Source organism: Thamnophis elegans, chromosome 8 (genome assembly GCF_009769535.1).
Source record: "Thamnophis elegans isolate rThaEle1 chromosome 8, rThaEle1.pri, whole genome shotgun sequence".
NCBI classification, from domain to species: domain Eukaryota; kingdom Metazoa; phylum Chordata; class Lepidosauria; order Squamata; family Colubridae; genus Thamnophis; species Thamnophis elegans.
In genome coordinates this window covers 55,067,331-55,086,743 of record NC_045548.1, presented here as the reverse complement: position 1 = coordinate 55,086,743, position 19,413 = coordinate 55,067,331, and the positions used below count along the sequence as shown (strand labels likewise).

Here is a 19,413-nt window from a genome sequence, read left to right as displayed (position 1 = left end):
TTGGCTAAACCCTGGCAAGATTGAGTGGCTTTGGGTTTTAGGACCTTCTGGACCTGGGACTTTACCATCTTTGGTGCTGGATGAAATTGCAGCTGGTATACAATCCTGTGGTCCTTCTGTACTCATGACACCTGCTCAAGAAGCACATGACAGTCATAGATAGGAGTACCTTTGCACACCTTCATGTTCAGTGCCAGTTTCACCCTTTCCTGGATCATGAGGCTCTATGCGTAGTTACTCATCTCCTGGTTACCTCTAGAATGGACTAATGTAATGCATTCTCCATGGGGCTGCCCTTGAAGAGAGCCTGGAACAGAGGTTGGTTCCTACCAGTTCGCACCTATTCGGTAGAACCGGTTCGTCAAATCTACCGAACCGGTTAGAAGAGGTTCCACCAGTGGATCCGGAAAGCAGGCCACACCTACAGAAGAGGTTCCAAATTTTTTTGAAACCCACCACTGGTCCTTGGATATGATTATTCTACACTATCATGCTCATATTTATAAAACTCAGTGCCTCTGTGAAAGGTAAGGATGACTACTGCGGTTGTGGTGCAATCAGAACATTGCACGTGTTGAAGTTGTTTTAACGCAAACCAAAGATGCCTTTTAAAAAACAAGTTTACATCATATTCTTATCCATGCCAGTGCTGTATGTGAGGTAATTTAAGGTGGTTCTGACAAGTGTCGTCGGCATTTTCATATCCAGTCACATGGGTGGCAAGCCACTCCCATCCGGTCACATGGGTGGCAAGCCACTCCCACAAAGGAGGCCACACCCACAGAGTAGGTTCGAACAATTTTTGAAACCCACCACTGGTCTGGAAGCTTCAGTTCGTGCAAAATGTGATGGCGTGGGCAGTTGCATGTACCCCTAGAACAGCACATGTTAGACCTCTGCCCTGTGAGCTGTATTTGCTTCCAGGTTCAATCCAGGGTATTAGTTTTGATCCTTAAAACCCTATATGGCATGAGACTAGGTTATTTGAGGGACCACCTCTCCTGGGTTACATCTATCCATCCCATTAGGTCCAGCAGGAGAAATATCTTACAGATTCCATCTGCTACATTCTTCCCTTTGATGGAACAGATTAACAGAGTTGGAAGGGACCTTGTAGGTCATCTAGTCCAACCCCCCACCTAAGCAGGAGACCTTACACCAGAGGTGAAATTCAGCAGGTTCTGGAGAACAGGTAGCGCAAATTTTGAATAGTTCAGAATACCACCTCTGGCTGGCCACAGAGAGGGGTGGGAATGGAGATTTTTCAGTATCCTTCCCCTGCCACACCCACCAAGCCATGCCCACAGAACCGATAATAAAAACGTTTGAATTTCACCACTGCCCTACATCATTTTTGACAGATGGCAGTCCAGTCTCTTCTTGAGGGCTCCCACAACTTCTGAAAGCAAGCTGTTCCATTGGTTGATTGTTCCCACTGTTAGAAAATTTCTCCTTATTTCCAGGTTGAATCTCTCCTTGTTCAGTTCCCATCCATTATTCCTTGTCTGGCCTTTCAGGTGCTTTGAAAAATAGGTTGACCTCTTCCTCTCTTGTGACAGCCCCTCAAATATTGGAACACTGCTATCATGTCTCCCCTGCTTCTTCTCTTTACTAGACTAGCCATGACCAGGTCCTGTAACCATTCTTCATATGTTTTAGTCTCCAGTCCCCTACTCATCTTGGCTGCTTTTCTCTGCACTCTTTCCAGAGTCTCAACATCTTTTTTAGAGTGTGATGACAAAAACTGGATGCAGTACTAAGACTTAATAGAGTGGTGTTATTGGAACCCAGGAGATGAGTCTTTTCTGCTGTGACTCCTATCCTCTGGAACACCATTCTCTCTGAGGTGAAATTAGTTCCAATTCTATTAGCCTTCCAGAAATCCATTAAGGTTTGGAGGAATGCAAACCTCCTGTTCCTCCTTGATCTCTCAGCAGCTTTTAAATCCCTCAACTGTGTTAGAGATTCCTGGGCCACTTCTGAGCAATTGGAGTTGTAGGCATGGCTCTGCAGTGGTTCTCGTTGTTCCTGAAGGGGCACTGACATTCAGTGTTGGTGACAAGAGATCTGCCCAGAGACTTCTACACTTTGAATGCCTTAGAGATCTTTCCTCTCCTTTAGCTATCTAAAACTGCCTTTTTGCATCCTGTTGGCAGAGATTTAGTCAGTTTGTCCATTTTGGGCTTCAGCAAAATTGTGAAGGCCTATCTGTTCTGTCCTATGCAGTAGCAATAGCAATAGCCCTTAGATTTATATACCACTTTACAATGCTTTACAGTCCTTTCTAAACGGTTTACAGAGTCAGCATATTGCCTCCGACAGTCTGGATCCTAATTTTACTAACCTCAGAAGGATGGAAGGCTGAGTCAACCTTGAACCTGGTGAGATTCGAATTGCAGACAGCCGGCAGACAGCAGAAATAGTCTGCAGTACTGCATTCCAACCACGGCGCCACCATGACTCAAAGAAACAGCTGCAACTCTTTATTGAATTAATCTGTTTTTATAACTTTACAATGCACTCAAACTATCTGAATCTTCGTGTGATGGCCAGACACAATGGACACAATGGTCTCTACCTCAATATCAACAGCACTTAGACTTACATATCACTTCACAGTGCTTTACAGGCCTCTCTAAACGGTTTTACAGATTTGAATTGCTAAATTGCAGTCAGCCAGCAGTCAGCAGAAGTAGCCTGCAGTACTGCCCTTTAACCACTGAGCCACGACGGCTCATAGAATATATACCCTGGATTGAACCTGGAAGAATCTGAATGGTGTGTTGTAATTGAATGTGTTTTTTTATCTTTTGTTTTGCTTTTTTATTGTTATATCTATTTGAGGGTTTGGGATAATCATTTTATATGTTGTGAGCCACCCCAGAATCTGGGAATAGGTACCATACAAGTAAAGTAAATGAATAAACAAAAAAAAAATGATTGTATATTTTACGACTTAGAACACGGTTTCAAGAGTCTCCCTGAAACACATCTACTAAGGAGCAGCTGGAATTATTTCTCAATAAAATATCATCTGTCAAATAGTCAAGCTCAGTTTGTCTCTCTGCTTAACTGAGCAGGAAGCAACCTTAATGTTTGTCTATGAGCATTGCCATTAGAAACCACTCTGGAGCAATTACAAATGGAAATGGACTGCCCAGAGATAATTTATAGCTTTGAAATTCTTTGTGTTGCCAAAACATTCCTCAGAAGACAGTTATTGTGTGAGAGAATATACAGCTGCCCACATATTTGACAGTATTAGCTTTTAGAAAACAAAAGAGCTCTCTCTAGACAAAAAGCATACACTTAAGAGCCAAGGTGGCGCAGTGGTTAAATGCAGCACTGCAGGCTACTGCTAGATCAGCAGGTCAGCGGTTCAAATCTCACCGGCTCAGGGTTGACTCAGCCTTCCATCCTTCCGAGGTGGGTAAAATGAGGACCCAGATTGTTGGGGGCAATATGCTGACTCTCTGTAAACCGCTTAGAGAGGCCTGAAAGGCCTATGAAGCGGTATATAAGTCTACTGCTATTGCTATTGCTATTGCTATTATCAGGGGAAGTGATATAAAATATACAGTCTACTGTGGCAGGCTCATCTGGGAATCATTAAAAGACACCTCCAAGAAATGGATTTTCTGGGTCTAATTCAGAGCAAAAGTTAACGGAAAAAGTTTATGTTCCTGGATCGTTTCATATCAGGGTGTGGATAGTTATGAGAATTAAAGCAAAAGGATTCAATTGCATTAATGCACATTAATGCTGCACTTTTTGTTTAAGATTTCTCGCGATGAGAAACTAAATCTTTTCAGAGAAGAAGGTGAGCAGGTGGTGGTCCTTACAGGAAGTAGGACCTACTGACAGTCCAGTCCAGATTCATAAGCTAATATCCCCAAACTGGTCGCCAATGTTTCTAGAAAACACAAGGTTCAGTCTGCTCAATATAAGATTTTTTTTTTAAAGACCCATTTACCACAATATCTATATCAGCATCAAGGTTGGAACAAATTAAGATGTGAAAATTTAGTTCGATGTTTTGTCAAATGATGGCTTGTTCTAATTCTAATAGTTCATAAAATAAAATAATAAAAGGCATCCAACAGGTAATTCACTAGAAAATGCTAAATAACAGCATGCAGAAAAGAGAATCTTGTAAGGGAAGAAGCAGCACAAGGATGGTCAACATGGGGACAAGCTAGGACACATCTTGGCAGGTGACAATATATCTTTATCCCTGAACAATGCAACTGTAAATACAAGACCACTGAAAGAACCCTATTAGATCTGGATTCATACACCAATCTAAGTCATAATATACATTTGTTTTTGATTTAATGTACTATGAGCCACTGTGGTTTATAACCTAAGATTCATGTCTAAGTGGAGTATTGAAACAACACTAATTTGGGACTATTTACCAAACCATGATTAAAATCAAGTCTTACCTACATGAACTTACTGACAAGAAGGTATCTCTGAGAAGCCCAACAGGAAGGCAAAAGCATTCCCTGCTAATATCCCGAAATGCACATTATCCAAAAACCACAGACAAGTTTCTCCAGAAATGAATTTAGCTGGTTTTTCCTTGGTGAAACCAGAGCATAGAGAAAGTGATATCTGACTTGGGCAACTTGTATTCTCAGCATAATAATAGGGGCCCATCATTGCCCGATAAGTACCCAGGAAAGCAATAGCCCTGCTGGTCAAAGTTGCAACCTTGAAGATTTCCACTCCTTTGGATTTTGTACCATTCAAAACAGGCCTTCTCATCTAAACCCAGGAACCTCTCACAGCTCCAGCCAACGCCAACAAAACTTACCGCTGTGTCATTAGTGGTGATGTAGACCAGGACATCAGAGTTGTTCCTGTTATTAATGTAGCGATAACAGTTCCATACACAACTGATCAAGTAAGCCTGGAAAGAAAGAGGGTGGAGAAAAGGGAGAAGACAAGATGTGTTGAGCTGTGAACTGAATTGCTTCAACCCTGTGCAGCTTTCCTAAATTTTGGTACCTTCAGCTATGACTGTGCTGGCTGAAGACCTCAGGGAAGGCGCTCAAATTGGAGAAGCTGAATCATATATTATATGTTGCTTAAGAGATCCCTGTTTTTTCTTTCTGTCTCGTTTCCAAAAGCCAACTGTGCAGAACATTGGTTAGTGTGGATACTCCCAAAGCTCTTCTCCATTCACTGGAACAGTTTTGTACTTATTTAAAGTAGTCGCTGTATTTTTTAGGGTGTAAGACGTACCTTTTCCCACCTAAAAGAGCATGGAAATGTTGGTGCGTCTTATACACTGAATACAGCTATTTTTGACCTCTCAAAGCCCCGCCCCCGCCTCCCATTTTTGTAAAAAAAGGGGGGGGCATTTTTCACAAAAACAGGGCATTTTTGCCTTCCCCCACCCCCTAGAACCACTCTGCAGGTTTCAGCAGAGCTGGGGAAAGGGAAAAATGCCCCCGTTTTGGTGAAAAACAGGGGCGTTTTTGCCTTCCCCCAACCCTACTGCAGTCTGCAGAGTGCTCCTGGGGGGCGGAGAGGACAAAAACATTTTTTTCTTACTTACCTCTTCGAAATCTTGGTGCGTCTTATACACCAGTGCGTCTTATAGTTCAAAAAATACGGTAAATTTATGGGAAAAAAAGATATTTAAAATGACAAATTAGAAATTGGGATAGGCTAAGTTTCGAATGTTGGGAGAGAAAATGGCAAAACAACTGTTTAAATCAGAAGTCACCAACTGGCATTTTTTATATTGCACTAAACTGGGGGTTCACAAACTACAGCCCCTGAGCCAGATACTTGCAATGAATGTTTGTGTTGCTGCACACAGTCTCCCCCTTCAGGGTCTTTTCGTATAGGTTGGAATTCTGAGTTGGGGTCTGCTTCAGCCTCCTGGTGCCGGACTTCGGGCAAAGGCTGGAGGGAAGTGCTGCTGGTAGTGAAGAGCCAGAGGGCTTGTTCCAGTGGGACTGCATCATGGCCTGGAACTGGCTGGCCATCTCAGCTCTCTGAATGTCCAGGAGCCAGTACCTGGCCTTGGATTCCTGCAGGTCTTCCCTCTGCTTGGAAACCCTATGCTTGTAGTCCTCAGTGAGATGCTTCTGCTGAGCCTCCTTCTTGGTCAGATCCAATTTGAAGTGAACCAGCTATTTTGCCAACTCTGCTTAGCTCCAACAACTGCTTCCTGAGCCTAAGGAGCCCAGGTGGGGAGGCGAGGAGTAGCTGGGAGGGGAGGCGCGAGTAGAGGCCAGCGCGGCATCCCTCGATGTGAGTGACATGAAGTTGGCCACACTCACCCTGCCGGTCATTAGGCAGTTCATATTAGTGATCTGCAGGATTTAAAATTATGAATTTAGTGGTCCTTGAGGTCCAAAGGTTTGGGGACCCCTGGTTTAAATCATTGTAGACAAGTGCCTTTGCTCACAAAAAAAGTGTAGTGTTCTCTTCGAAAATTCATCTGGATATTATCCTTCATATTCTACATGCATATCAAGGCTTCAAATATTTCTTTGTCAGGATTAATCTCGTCATAAATTTGCTTGCAAGTCTAGATGAATGAGATGTGGTGATATAAACCAGAGCTAAGGGAATATACAGACACTTTAAAAAGTTATAAAAATGTGCACAGTCATATCACTCCAAATCTACATCTTTCTTTTTCTTTGAAAGCCAGGGTCACAATTGTTTATTATTTAAAAAAACACACCCGCAGTTTGCTCACAACTGACACCTGGTAGAACCATCTGTTAGCACATGTATCTGAGAATATGATTAACTAAATCCAGAAAGCTGGCAAAACCAAGTGCCTTGGAGATTTGCACACGGAAACACTATTTACATAAATACTGAAATGAAAATTCTTTCTGTCCACCTCTTTCCTGCAGATTTGTCCTTAAAAAACTTTCAGGCTGCTGAAAGATCTACACGTTGTCATGAACTGATTTTATAGTGCATACTTTTCCTATCCAGCAGTAGAGATCAGATTAATTTTTTAAGATTCTACCTCTAAAGATGGTTGGTATAGCATAATAACGAAAGGCTCTTTTGGAATTATGAAACCCTTGCTTCAAATCTCACTTCTTCTATTTACTCACCCAATAGCCTTAATTGGCTGTTCTCAATCAGCCAGTCTCCCACGCTGACTTTTTTTGTAGTACAGGAGCACAATATTTTTGGGACTAAGAGCCACATTTGGATTTTAAATACATTCTAGGAACCAGTGGAGGATTAAGGCTCACTGGTGCCCTAAACACTGACAAATCTTGGTGCCCCCCTCCTTTATACATACTGTACAAATCTTCATTGGTTTTGTTTTCTTTCTCAACTTTGTGGTGCCCCCTTGGTGCCCTAAGCACATGCTTAGTCTGCTTAATGGTTAATACACCACTGCTAGGAACCACGTGCACCCCAAAATAGTGTATGAAACCAGGGCAGCAAGTAAATTTGATTTCATTTTTTAAATATTTCAAGTTAACCTAAAGTAAATATAGCTACCCCAATTACAATTTCCAAGCATTTCCTCTTTTGGCACTTTAAAAACAATTCAATAGTAATTTTTGGAGGTTTCAGGGTGCTATATTCAAAGTTTTGGGTTGCTGTGTATGGCCTGGGTTAAGGTAAAACACCCAGAATACCCTATAAAAAAAGTAGGAATGTCTGAAATATCTTACATTAAAAGGATATTTAGGACGTGTGTATATGTGTGTTTGTGTGTGTGTGTGTGAGAGAGAGAGAGGACAGAAAGCATATGAACCTGAGAGTTGCATTGATTTCGCTGAACTTCAGCTATTGTCTCAGAACTGTAGGTCTCAGAAATCCATCAGAGCAGGTGTCCAAAATGTCTGTCTGCCTTACACAGAGTTTATTTGGCTTTTTATACAGTTTCAACAAGCAAAGCAAGAGCATAGGTAGCAACAGCATATTACTGGCTTATTCTCCTTGTCAATCTCTGAGACCATCCCAGCCAGGGTTGGATCTCACGTAATTCCCTGGTAGTGCCTGGTTCCACTAATTAGGTGAGCTCATAGATGTTGAGGTAATCGGTTACTAAGATATGGCAGTTTGCTTTGCATGTCTGTACATAACCTTTGTATAACCTCTACAAAAACATTAACAAAAATAAGATCTAAATGGCAGCAAAGAAATATATAAACTCATATAACTGTTTGCTGCCATTTAGCCGTTGTTTTTTTAAATTTTTTTTACAGCTGAGATCTTTTTGGGATGCCTTTAAGTCAATCTTGTCTCCTGACAATTACTTGGATAAGTCCCTGCAATTTTCTTGGCAAGATTTCAGAAGTGGTTTGCCATTATTGCTTCCTTGGTAAAACTGAGAGAGGGTAAGTGGTGCAAGGTTCCCCAGCTGACTTCATGATCAAGGCAGGATTGCAATTCACAATCTCTCAGTTTCCAGCCTAGTACTTTTAGCTACCCTGTTTTCCCGAAAATAAGACCTCCCCGGATAATAAGCCCAATCGGGCTTTTGAGTGCATGTGCGAAAATAAGCCCTTCCCCCAAAATAAGACCTCCTCGAAAATATTGCAACACAGCAGCAGCCATGAGGTGACCATGCTTGCTGCCTCCTGCACCTCAAAAATAATAAGACCTACTCCAAAATAAGGCCAAGCGCTTATTTCAGGGGTCAAAAGAAAATAAGATCCTGTCTTATTTTTGGAGAAACATGGTAGAATACCTAACCGGCTCTCCAGTTGAGACCTGACAGACCTAATCTGAACAATCCCATTTAACAATAACCCTTAGAACTTTTTAAAACATAACTAAGTATGATTTCCTTGTTCTTACATTCCATTCTAAACAACTGAACATTCTATTAACGAAGCCCAGGAGTCAATTTAAAAGGTTAGAGGGTTTATTTATAGCTTTCTCCCTTTTCTAAAACAGAAATGGTTTTCTATCTTTCTAACATTTTGCCTTTGCAAATGTTACTATTACAGTAATCTCTTAAACATGATATATATTGCATTAATCAGCATATACTAGCTCAACGGAGTCATTCATTTTTGGTTTAAGCAAATGCAATGTGGGGGAAGTTTCTAAAACTGCTGGGAAAAAAAGTAAGGATGGCCAAACATAAAAGAACTCCATGTACAGGAAACCACAAAACAGGGCTGCACGTCTTGCCAAAGATTAATAAGTTCCAGCGATTAGTTTTACAAAGCTTTAAAGGGCTTCTAACACAGCACAAGTCTTCAATAAATGCCTTAAATGATAATAAAAATTTAAAAATATTTTTAATATCAAAAAGTAAAGATTTCCTCGTCTCCACAACTCACAATATATATAGGAGTTCATTTCATCGTCATTGAAAATCAAGTATCTATCAAAACTTAATTCAAAATTACTTTTCAAGATACTGTATTGATGACCAAGAAATCAGCTGATGGCAGACAACTGAATGATACTGAAACAAATGAAAATTGGAACAAACCAGTGGTGGGTTCTTAACAGTTCGGTCTGGTTCGGCCGAACCAGTAATGGTTTGGCAACCTGGGTCGCTGGAACCAGGCCTGCCAAACCCTTGAACCAGTTTTCTGGGTGGCGCCATAGGCACCGCCATCTTGTTTTTCAATTCTGTGCATGCGCAGAACAATTTTAATTGCACTGTACATGCGCATCAAGAGTGTACAGTGCGCACATGAGCGAACAGCCAGTAGTACCTGCCGGAACCCAACCCTGGAACAAACCACTAAAATAGAAGGGAAGTGACTTTAAGAGTAATTCTGATGAGAATAAGAGTTGAGATTTATAGCAATAGCAATAACGTTTAGACTCATATACTGCCCCATAGTACCGTATTTTTTGGAGTATAAGACACACCGGAATATAAGACGCACCGAGGTTTTGAAGAGACAATTTAAAAAAAAAAATAGGTAGGTAGATAGAGGGATAGACAGGGAGAGAAAGAGAGAGAAATACAGTAGGTAGGTAGGAGAGAGAGACAGTAGTTAGGTAGGTAGGTAGATAAAGGGAGAGATAGAGAGAGTGTAGGTAGGTAGATAGGTAGGATAGAGAGAGAAATAGAAAGAGATGGCACAGCACTTGATCAATCTAATTCTCATCAATCAGTTAAAAAGCTTTCCAAAAGGGGAAAAAAAGTTTTTGCACTCTGCAAACCTTCCAAAAATGGCCCGTTTTTCACAAAAATGGGCCCGTTCCCCCCACAAAAGGCATGAATAGCCGGGGGGGGGCTTGCAGAGTGCTCCTGGGGAGTGGGGGCAAAAACAAGCAAAAAACGCCCCATTCTTTGCGAAAACAGCCCTGTTTTTTGTCAAACAAATGCATGCATAGCCTTATGGAGGCTTATAGAGTGCTGCTGGGGGCTGGGGGGGGGGCAAAAATGGCCCGTTTTGTGCTCATTTCTGCTCTCCCCAGCCCCCAGGAGCTCTCTGAAAGCCTCCATAAGGGAATGCATGGCCATTTTGGTGAAGGGACGGGGCTTCGAGAGGAAAAGAATTGCTGTATTCTGTGTATAAGACGCACCCAGATTTTCAGCCTCTTTTTTGAGGAAAAAAGGTGTGTCTTATACTCTGAAAAACAGTTTACAATGTCAGTGTATTGTCCCCTACAATATGAGTCCTCATTTTACCAACCTCGGAAGGATGGAAAATGAATGAACCTTATAGTCCCTAAATACCAAATCAGCCAACAGCGTATTGCAAAGAAATCTAAACCTTCTGCATCAGAAGAAGGATCATATCCAGATACATAAGAAGTTTTCATTCTTAATAACTTGCATCCAAGAAAAGAGAAATCACAAGGGGCTATACATTTATTGCACTAATCATTTTGTCATGAGAACCAAGGACAGAAAACAAAAACAAACTGGAGAAAAGTGTTAAAAGTTTTCAAATATCTGCAAATTACAGTTGTACATTGCTCTCTGTCTGACAGCTTCTTGAGCAAAATCTAGAGGCAGAAAATAGCTAATTAGTTTCCTGACAAACTCCTTACTACCCTTGCTTTCAAAGAAAGCATTTTGATGCTGTCCATCATTATTTTTATTTTATAATTCTGCTAATTAGACTTCTATAAGATTGCCATTGGCTGGCATTTCACTGTGCCGCACCTCAACTTCCAATATTCCCTTCATAATTAGAAGAATCTTTAATAGTCAAAAAAACAAATCAGATGAGACAGGAAGACAAAGGGGCACCAAGGAAGATTCTGTGGGCATATTGGCACATGTTGGCTGCAGAGTCCCTGTGCATGTCCATACTCAACAAAGAGGACTGGTTTAAGAGTTGTTTCCCTTTTGCTCTTGCCCACTTCGATTTATGGTGGGCAACCTAAATTTAGACATCCTAAAGCTTATCAGATTCACTTGATAGTAAACTGGGTAGCAGATAATTTTAATAAACAAACAAGCAAACAATAAACCTTTTTCTAATTCATATTGTTTCCAGTTTATATTGTTCGGGTGAGTAAAATATGTTATGCTTACCTTGAAAGCCAATGTGATACTTAAACAAAGGAGAAGAATCACAATTAAGCAGATCGAATTCATTGACATAATATCTTCCTTGTAGGGGAAATTTGCAGGCTGAAAATTAGAAGGAAATTGTTAGCAATCTCATCAAACTTTCTGCTTTCTTTTTAAAATAATTTTACAACATAAACTTCATTTAACATGGTTGTATCCCATGAAACTGAGGGATATTTTACAACTTCAGAGTCATCCTACCAGAACAGGGTTTTTTTATACGTGTCTGCCTTCAAGTCAATTTTGACTCCTGGTGTTTGCCTGGACCAATCCCTGGAGGTTTTTTTGGAAGTAGGTTGCCATTGCTAGAAAGAAAGTGACGAGCCCAAAATCACCCAGCAGGCTTCATGCCTATGGCAAAACAAGAACTCACAGTTTGCCAGTTTCCTGCCCAATGCCTCAACACTACACCAAGCTGCTTTTCAAGTTCTTTCTTACTACTCATCAATTTCACAGAGCTTGAAGTGGATTTTATAAAATTACATTCCGAGGGACTCCCAATCTCCAGTCTCCAACCTGATACAGGTAGTCTTCAAGTTACAAACATAATGTGGCCTGTAAAACAAGTCGGTAACATTATCAATCATATTTTATGGCCTTTTTTTTTGCAGGGGCTTATTAAATGAATGCTGCCATCATAAAGTGACCTCTCAGATCATTAAATGAATGTCATGGTCATTAAGCAAACCCATGGCTTGCTATGGGTCGGTTTCACAGAAAACTGGGTGTAAATGCTGGTTTTCATTAAAACCATTGTAATACATTGTAATAACCAATTTCGTTGTATTTATTTTGTACAACGACAATAAAGACGATACTATAATACACAATTATAGGTGGCGCAGTGGTTAGAGTGCTGTACTGCAGCCACTTCAGCTAACTGTTATCTGCAGTTTGGCTGTTCAAATCTCACCGGCTCAGGGTTGACTCAGCCTTCCATCCTTCCGAGGTGGGTAAAATGAGGACCCGGATTGTTGTTGGGGGCAATATGCTGACTCTGTAAACCGCTTAGAGAGGGCTGAAAGCCCTATGAAGCGGTATATAAGTCTAACTGCTATTGCTATTGCTAATTCTGCTGCCAATGGCTATAAATGCAGCTTGGTTACCAAGCACATGAAGTGTGGTCATAAAACTGGGGGGCCAATCATTAGAACATAATCTGGGTCGTAAGTACCCCAGGTAGGTGTGTCATAATTTTGAACAGTCACTAAGTGACAGGCCATAAATCAAGATGTACCTGTAACCTGTTAAAACAAGGAGAAAAGATTAGGGAGACAAGGAGATTTAGCAGTCAGTATACAAAGGAGGAAAATAAGTTTTCAGAACCATAAACTTAATTTGGAAACATAATTCAACCTTCTCAGGTAAAAATATTGACACACACTAGGAATAATCATCTCCACAGTCCTATAAGGACCATATTTACATAATTATATGAATGGATAGGAAGACAAGAAAAGATGGTGCCTATGGAATTGACATTTGCATAGAACTTTGGGCATCTTGTATACATAACATTCAATTTGCAGCAAAACTAAACATCAAACTCCAGCAGAGTTTTCTGGATGCTACAAAGTTTTTTTCCATGTGTTGAATTAATTATGAGTCATAGACTGGATTTACACATTGTATAAATTACACCAAATTGTAATTTGTTTGGTTTTGACTTAATCTGTTGCATAAATCTAGGCAGCTGTGATTTATTCACTAAGCTGTGGCTAGAATTCAGCAATTAGGATATTGGGCAGGAATTTACCTCTCCACCCAGCTAAGACCATGTTGCGATTGTCGCTTTCTCTAAATCTAATTTGCCCCCAAAGATTGTTTTGACAATAAAATAAAGAAGCAGAGAGAACCATATATCCTACTCCCAATTCTTTCTACAAGTTATGCAGTGAAAGTATAAAACTCATATATAATCTTCATTTTCATCACACAATTAGAAAAGGCTGTTAAGAGCATTAAGTCCCACCACTTTCCCTATGAAACAATCTAAATTAAAGCATTTCTGACACATTCTTGAACATGCCTTCACTTCTTTGTGTCATTGGCCTTACTATCAAAGTGCTCTTATTGTTCCTAATATTCATTCCAAGCCAGTTTTAACTTAAAATCCTTTTTTGCATCCTGAGTCTGATATAAGATTATGCATTATGAAGACGGTGCTCTTGTCTACAGGTTGTCCTCAACTTACAACTACAACGTTCAAAGTTATGAGCTACTTCAAAAAGGGGGCTAACAACCAGAAGTGGCATTCAGCCAGTTTGGACTGGTTCGATTGAACCGGTATCACTGACAATCAGTTGGGCCCACCCACCCATCCCTGCCCTATCCTGTCGTTTATTTCCTGCTTTCTAGCTTATCTCAATCATGCAGCACAGGTGATTTTCCTCCCCTCACTATACAATACAATAGCAGAGTTGGAAGGGACCTTGGCGGTCTTCTAGTCCAACCCCCTGCCTAGGCAGGAAACCCTATAGTGTCTCAGACAAATGGCTAGCCAACATTTCATTTTTTCATTTCATTTCATTTTTCATTTCATTTTATTGAGATTTATAGGCCGCCCTTCTCCCTGAGGGGACTCAGGGCGGCTTACAATCACAAGGGGAGGGGGTGCAGTACCAAGAGACAAACAATAGTGAACAAAATAAAATGGTAAACCACAACATGCATTCAACAGTCAACACTCGGGCGGGTAAATTGGAAACCTATCCCCAGGCCTGCTGGGAGAGCCAGGTCTTGAGGGCTGTGCGGAAGGTCTGGATGGTGGTGAGGGTACGAATCTCAACGGGGAGCTCGTTCCACAGGGTCGGAGCTGCAACAGAAAAGGCTCTCCTCCATGTAGTCGCCAGTCGACATTGACTGGCGGATGGAATTCGGAGGAGGCCCAGCCTGTGCGATCTAATCGGTCGGAGGGAGGTGATCGGCAGAAGGTGGTCTCTCAAATATCCAGATCCACTACCATGGAGTGCTTTAAAGGTGGTCATCAATACCCTGAAGCGCACCCGGAGACCGACAGGTAGCCAGTGCAGCTCGCGGAGGATGGGTGTAATGTGGGCGAACCGCGGTGCGCCCACTATCACTCGCGCGGCTGCATTCTGGACTAACTGCAGTCGCCGGATGCTCTTCAAGGGCAACCCCATGTAGAGCCCATTGCAGTATTCCAGCCTAGAGATCACAAGGGCTCGAGTGACTGTTGCGAGAGCCTCCCGCTTCAGGTAGGGCCGTAACTGGCGGACCAGGCGAACCTGGGCAAATGCCCCCCTGGTCACAGCCGACAGCTGATGGTCGAAAGTCAGCTGTGAATCCAGGAGGACTCCTAAGTTACGGACCCTGTCTGAGGGGTGTAAAATTTGACCCCCCAGCCTGAGTGTTGGAATGTCAGCCAAATTATTGGGAGGGAAGCACAACAGCCACTCGGTCTTGTCCGGGTTGAGTACCAGTTTGTTAGCGCTCATCCAGTTCTTAACGGCCTCAAGGCCCTGGCTCATCACGTCCACCGCTTCATTGAGTTGGCACGGGGCGGACAGATACAATTGTGTATTGTCCGCATATTGGTGGTATTTTATCCCGTGCCTCCGAATGATCTCGCCCAGCGGTTTCATGTATATGTTAAAAATTAGGGGGGATAAGACCGAGCCCTGCGGCACCCCACATGTTAGGGGCCTCAGGGACGATCTCTGCCCCCCGACCAACACCGACTGCGACCTGTCCGAGAGGTAAGAGGAGAACCACTGCAAAACAGTGCCTCCCACCCCCACCTCCCGCAGTCGTCACAGAAGGATACCATGGTCGATGGTATCGAAAGCCGCTGAGAGGTCAAGGAGAACCAGGATGGACGCATAGCCTCCATCTCTGGCCCTCCAGAGATCATCGGTCAATGCGACCAAAGCGGTTTCTGTGCTGTAACCAGGTCTGAAGCCGGACTGGAAGGGGTCAAGATAACTAGCTTCCTCCAAGGCCCGTTGAAGCTGAAAGGCCACCACCTTCTCAACAACCTTCCCAATAAAGGGGAGGTTGGAGACAGGACGATAGTTGTTTAAAATGGCTGGATCCAAAGATGGTTTCTTCAGGAGGGGTCTCACCACCGCCGCTTTAAGTGCGGCGGGGAAGTGCCCCTCCCGAAGGGAGGCGGTCACGACCGCCTGGATCCAGCCATGTGTCACCTCCCTGCTGTTGGCAACTAGCCAGGAGGGACACGGGTCCAAAATACAGGTGGAGGCACTTACAGCTCGAATGGCCTTGTCCACATCCCCGGAGGCAACATCCTGGAACTCAACCCAGAGATGGCTTGCCAAGTAATCCCCCTGTGTCTCGGCTGGATCTACTGTGGTGGAGTCCAAGTCCGACCGAAACCGAGCAACTTTGTCCGCCAAGAACTGGGCATAGTCCTCAGCCCTACCCTGCAAGGGATCTCCCAGATCCCTCCTATTAAGGAGGGAACGGGTGATCCTAAACAGGGCGGCTGGGCGTGACTCGGCGGACGCAACCAAGGCAGAGATATGCGTTCTTTTGGCATCTCTTAATGCCCGGATGTAGTCTTTGGTGCAGGTGGTCAGAAGTGCTCGGTTCGCCTCGGACTTATCGGACCTCCACAGGTGCTCTAGGCGTCTCCTCCGGCGCTTCTTCTCCCGGAGTTCCTCGGTAAACCAAGGAGGTCTCCGGGATCCACTGGCCCGGAGGGGCCATAGTGGCGCAATCCGGTCAAGAGACCCCGATGCCGCCGAATACCAGGCGGCAACCAGAGCCTCCACCGAACTATGGGCGAGAGCATCAGGAATTACCCCAAGTTCCGTCTGGAACCTCAAAGGGTCCATGAGTCGCCTGGGGCGGAACCACCTGGTTGGTTCCTCCTCCCTACGGTGGGGGTTTGGCCTCCGGAAGTCAAGCCTCAGTAGGCAGTGGTCTGACCACGACAGGGGTATGATCTCATTACCCCTCAGACCAAGATCACACATCCACTGCTCCGAGAGAAATACGAGGTCGAGCATGTGACCTGCTGTATGGGTTGGGCCCCGAATTACCTGGGTCAAGCCCATGGCTGTCATGGAAGCCATGAACTCCTGCGCCCCATCAGAGCGTTCACCGAGCGATGGCAAATTAAAGTCCCCCAGAACTATAAGCCTGGGGAGCTCAACTGCCAGCTCGGCTACTGACTCGAGGAGCGAGGGGAGGGATGCTGCAACGCAGTTGGGAGGCAGGTACGTTAGCAGCAAACCCACTTGACCCCTGAGGTCCAACTTTATCAGCAGGGACTCACACCCGACAAGCTCCGGAGCAGGGACCCTATGAGGTAACAGAGACTCCCGGATAACAATAGCCACACCGCCACCCCTTCCCTGGGCTCTCGGCTGATGAAGCACCTGAAATCCCTCTGGGCACATCTCTACAAGGGGGACTCCTCCTTCTGTGCCCAGCCAGGTTTCAGTAATACATGCCAGGTCTGCCCTCTCGTCAACAATTAAGTCCCGGACGAGGGGAGCCTTGTGAATAACAGACCTGGCATTTAGCAACAGCAGCCTGAGACCAGGGTCCTGGCTACTCGCGCCATCTGGTCTTGGAGTGGGACTCAAAGGGCCGGAAGGAGGGATCTCTGTAATGTGTCTTTTTTTAAAGACTTCCAGTGTTGGGGCATTCATAACTTCTGGAGGCAAGCTGTTCCACTGATTAATTAGAACAATTAATCAGTGGAACAGTTTGCCTCCAGAAATTGTGAATGCTGTTCTACTTACCGTTGCTGACTTGGAAAGTAAGCAGCTGAGCTTTTAAATGCTCCATTTTCAATGAAGCAAGCGCTCACCGAACCGATTGTTTAAACCGGCAGCATCCCACCACTGCTTACGACCCAGATCTGAGGTTCCAAGGGTTGAATCCCCCTGTGGTCATGTGACTGCACTTCCGGTATTCAGCAACATGGCTGCATTTATGGCCGTTTTCAGTGTTCTCCAGTCATGTGACCACATTTGGTTTTGCTGAAAATTGGTGCTTCTATTTTTTGGCAAAACCGCTGCGCTTACTTAACAACTGTGGTGTTTGTGTACACAATGGCCACATTTGCTTAACTGCCACAAAAAAAATAATCATAGAATTGGTCTGGTCACATAAACAAATCATTTTACAACCATTAATATTATGACCACAATGGACAGTTTCCTTCACAGTCATAACCAGAGAACTACCTGTGTGACATCTTAACCACTCCATCTGAATCTTCATGTAATTCGTAATTTAATAAGCTTATATGCCGCCCAATCCCATAGGACTCCGGGCGGCTTACAAATACAAGATAAAACAAAATAAAAAATAGGGGAAAGACAGGAACAATTTAAAAAGAACACACCATACACTCGACTTAGCTGGGGGCTGGACCTCATTCATGGATCAACAGCCCCAGACCTGCCGGAACAGCCAGGTTTTGGTGGCTTTTTGGAAGGCCGCGAGAGTGGGAAGGGTCCGGATCTCTGCGGGTAGCTCGTTCCACAGGGCTGGAGCAGCTACAGAGAAGGCTCTCCCCCACGGGGCCGCCAGCCGGTATTGTCCAGTCGACGGCACCCGGAGGAGGCCCAGTCTGTGAGTTCTTATCGGCCGTTGGGAGGTATGTAGCAGGAGGCGGTCTCTCAGATATCCAGGTCCAAGGCCATGTAGGGCTTTAAAGGTAATAACCAGAACCTTGTAGCGCATCCGGAGACCAATAGGGAGCCAGTGCAGTTCGCGGAGGATAGGTGTAACATGGGTGTAATGAGGTACACCCGATATCGCTCGCGTGGCTGCATTCTGGACCAACTGTAGTCTCCGAACACTCTTCAAGGGCAGCCCCATGTAGAGCGTGTTGCAGTAATCGAGCCTTGAGGTGATGGCCAGACCTGGACACAATGGTCTCGACCACAATAGCAATAGCACTGAGACTTATATATCGCTTCATAGTGCTTCACAACCCTTAGTAAGCGGTCTACAGAGTCAGCATTTTACCCCCAACTATCTGGGTCCTCATTTTACTGACTTCAGAAGATTGGCTGAGTCAACCATGAGCCTGGTGAGATTCGAACTGCCAAATTGCAAGTAGCCAAGCAATCAGCAGAAGTAGCCTGCAGTACTGCATTCCAACCACTGCACCACCACGGCTCAAAGAAGCAACTCTTCATTGAATGTATCTGTTTTTGTAACTTTACAATGCACTCAACAGTGATCTTTTATATTAGCATTTTAAATTACAGAATTCCAGAGGGAAAAAGGGAGTTCTTTTTCATTTCCAAAGATTGCAGCAATAAATTATTTGATGTTTTTTTTGCCAGATCCATTTAAACACAAATATTTCTGCATGCCTTTCTTTTTTGCCAAGTGCTAGCAAGACATTTTCCTCATTTGGAATTTCACTGAAGTGCACCAACTGTTTAATCCCACCAGATGAAGTATAACAGATTGAAGATAAACACTGTACAATCATGTTTTCACTTCTCTATTTAAAGAGGAACTACTCGAGTGCCAAACTAATATTTTCATCACTCTTCACTTTGTTGGGAATACATGCCTGATTTTTGAATGATGGTAGTTTGGTCTCTCTTCTCATACAAAGCTTTCCCCAATTCAAACAATGTTCAGCATCTGTCGGACAAAGTCACTCAAATTTGCTCGCTATGGGATACAGGGCTTGCTGCAGGTCCAGGGAAGATGGCTAGGGGTGGGGGTCTTGTCTGGTTATCTGGGAATGGTTTGATCTGTTGAGCTGAGAAAGTGGACTTCCATCACTGGAAATTTTTACGAAGAGACTGGACAACCGTTTGCCTGAAATAGTATATGGTGCCCTGCTAGAGCAGGGGATTGGATTAGAAGACAACAAAAGTCCCTTCTAACTCTGTTATTCTGGAATAGCTTGCTTCCTGGAGTTGTGGGTGCAAAAATAGATTGGATAA

At 43.7% G+C, this 19,413-nt stretch overlaps 1 protein-coding gene across 1 annotated transcript in view; it reads right to left on the bottom strand.

Annotated features, from left to right (window-relative positions):
- The window catches only part of LAPTM4B (lysosomal protein transmembrane 4 beta), a 49,824-nt gene that overhangs the window by 2,824 nt on the left and 27,587 nt on the right, over nucleotides 1-19,413 (bottom strand). The window contains exons 5-6 of the mRNA XM_032223466.1: nucleotides 11,465-11,563; nucleotides 4,820-4,915 (exon numbers count right to left, since the gene is read on the bottom strand). Coding sequence (XP_032079357.1) covers nucleotides 4,820-4,915; nucleotides 11,465-11,563 — 195 coding nt within the window. The remainder of the gene's footprint in view (nucleotides 1-4,819; nucleotides 4,916-11,464; nucleotides 11,564-19,413) is intronic.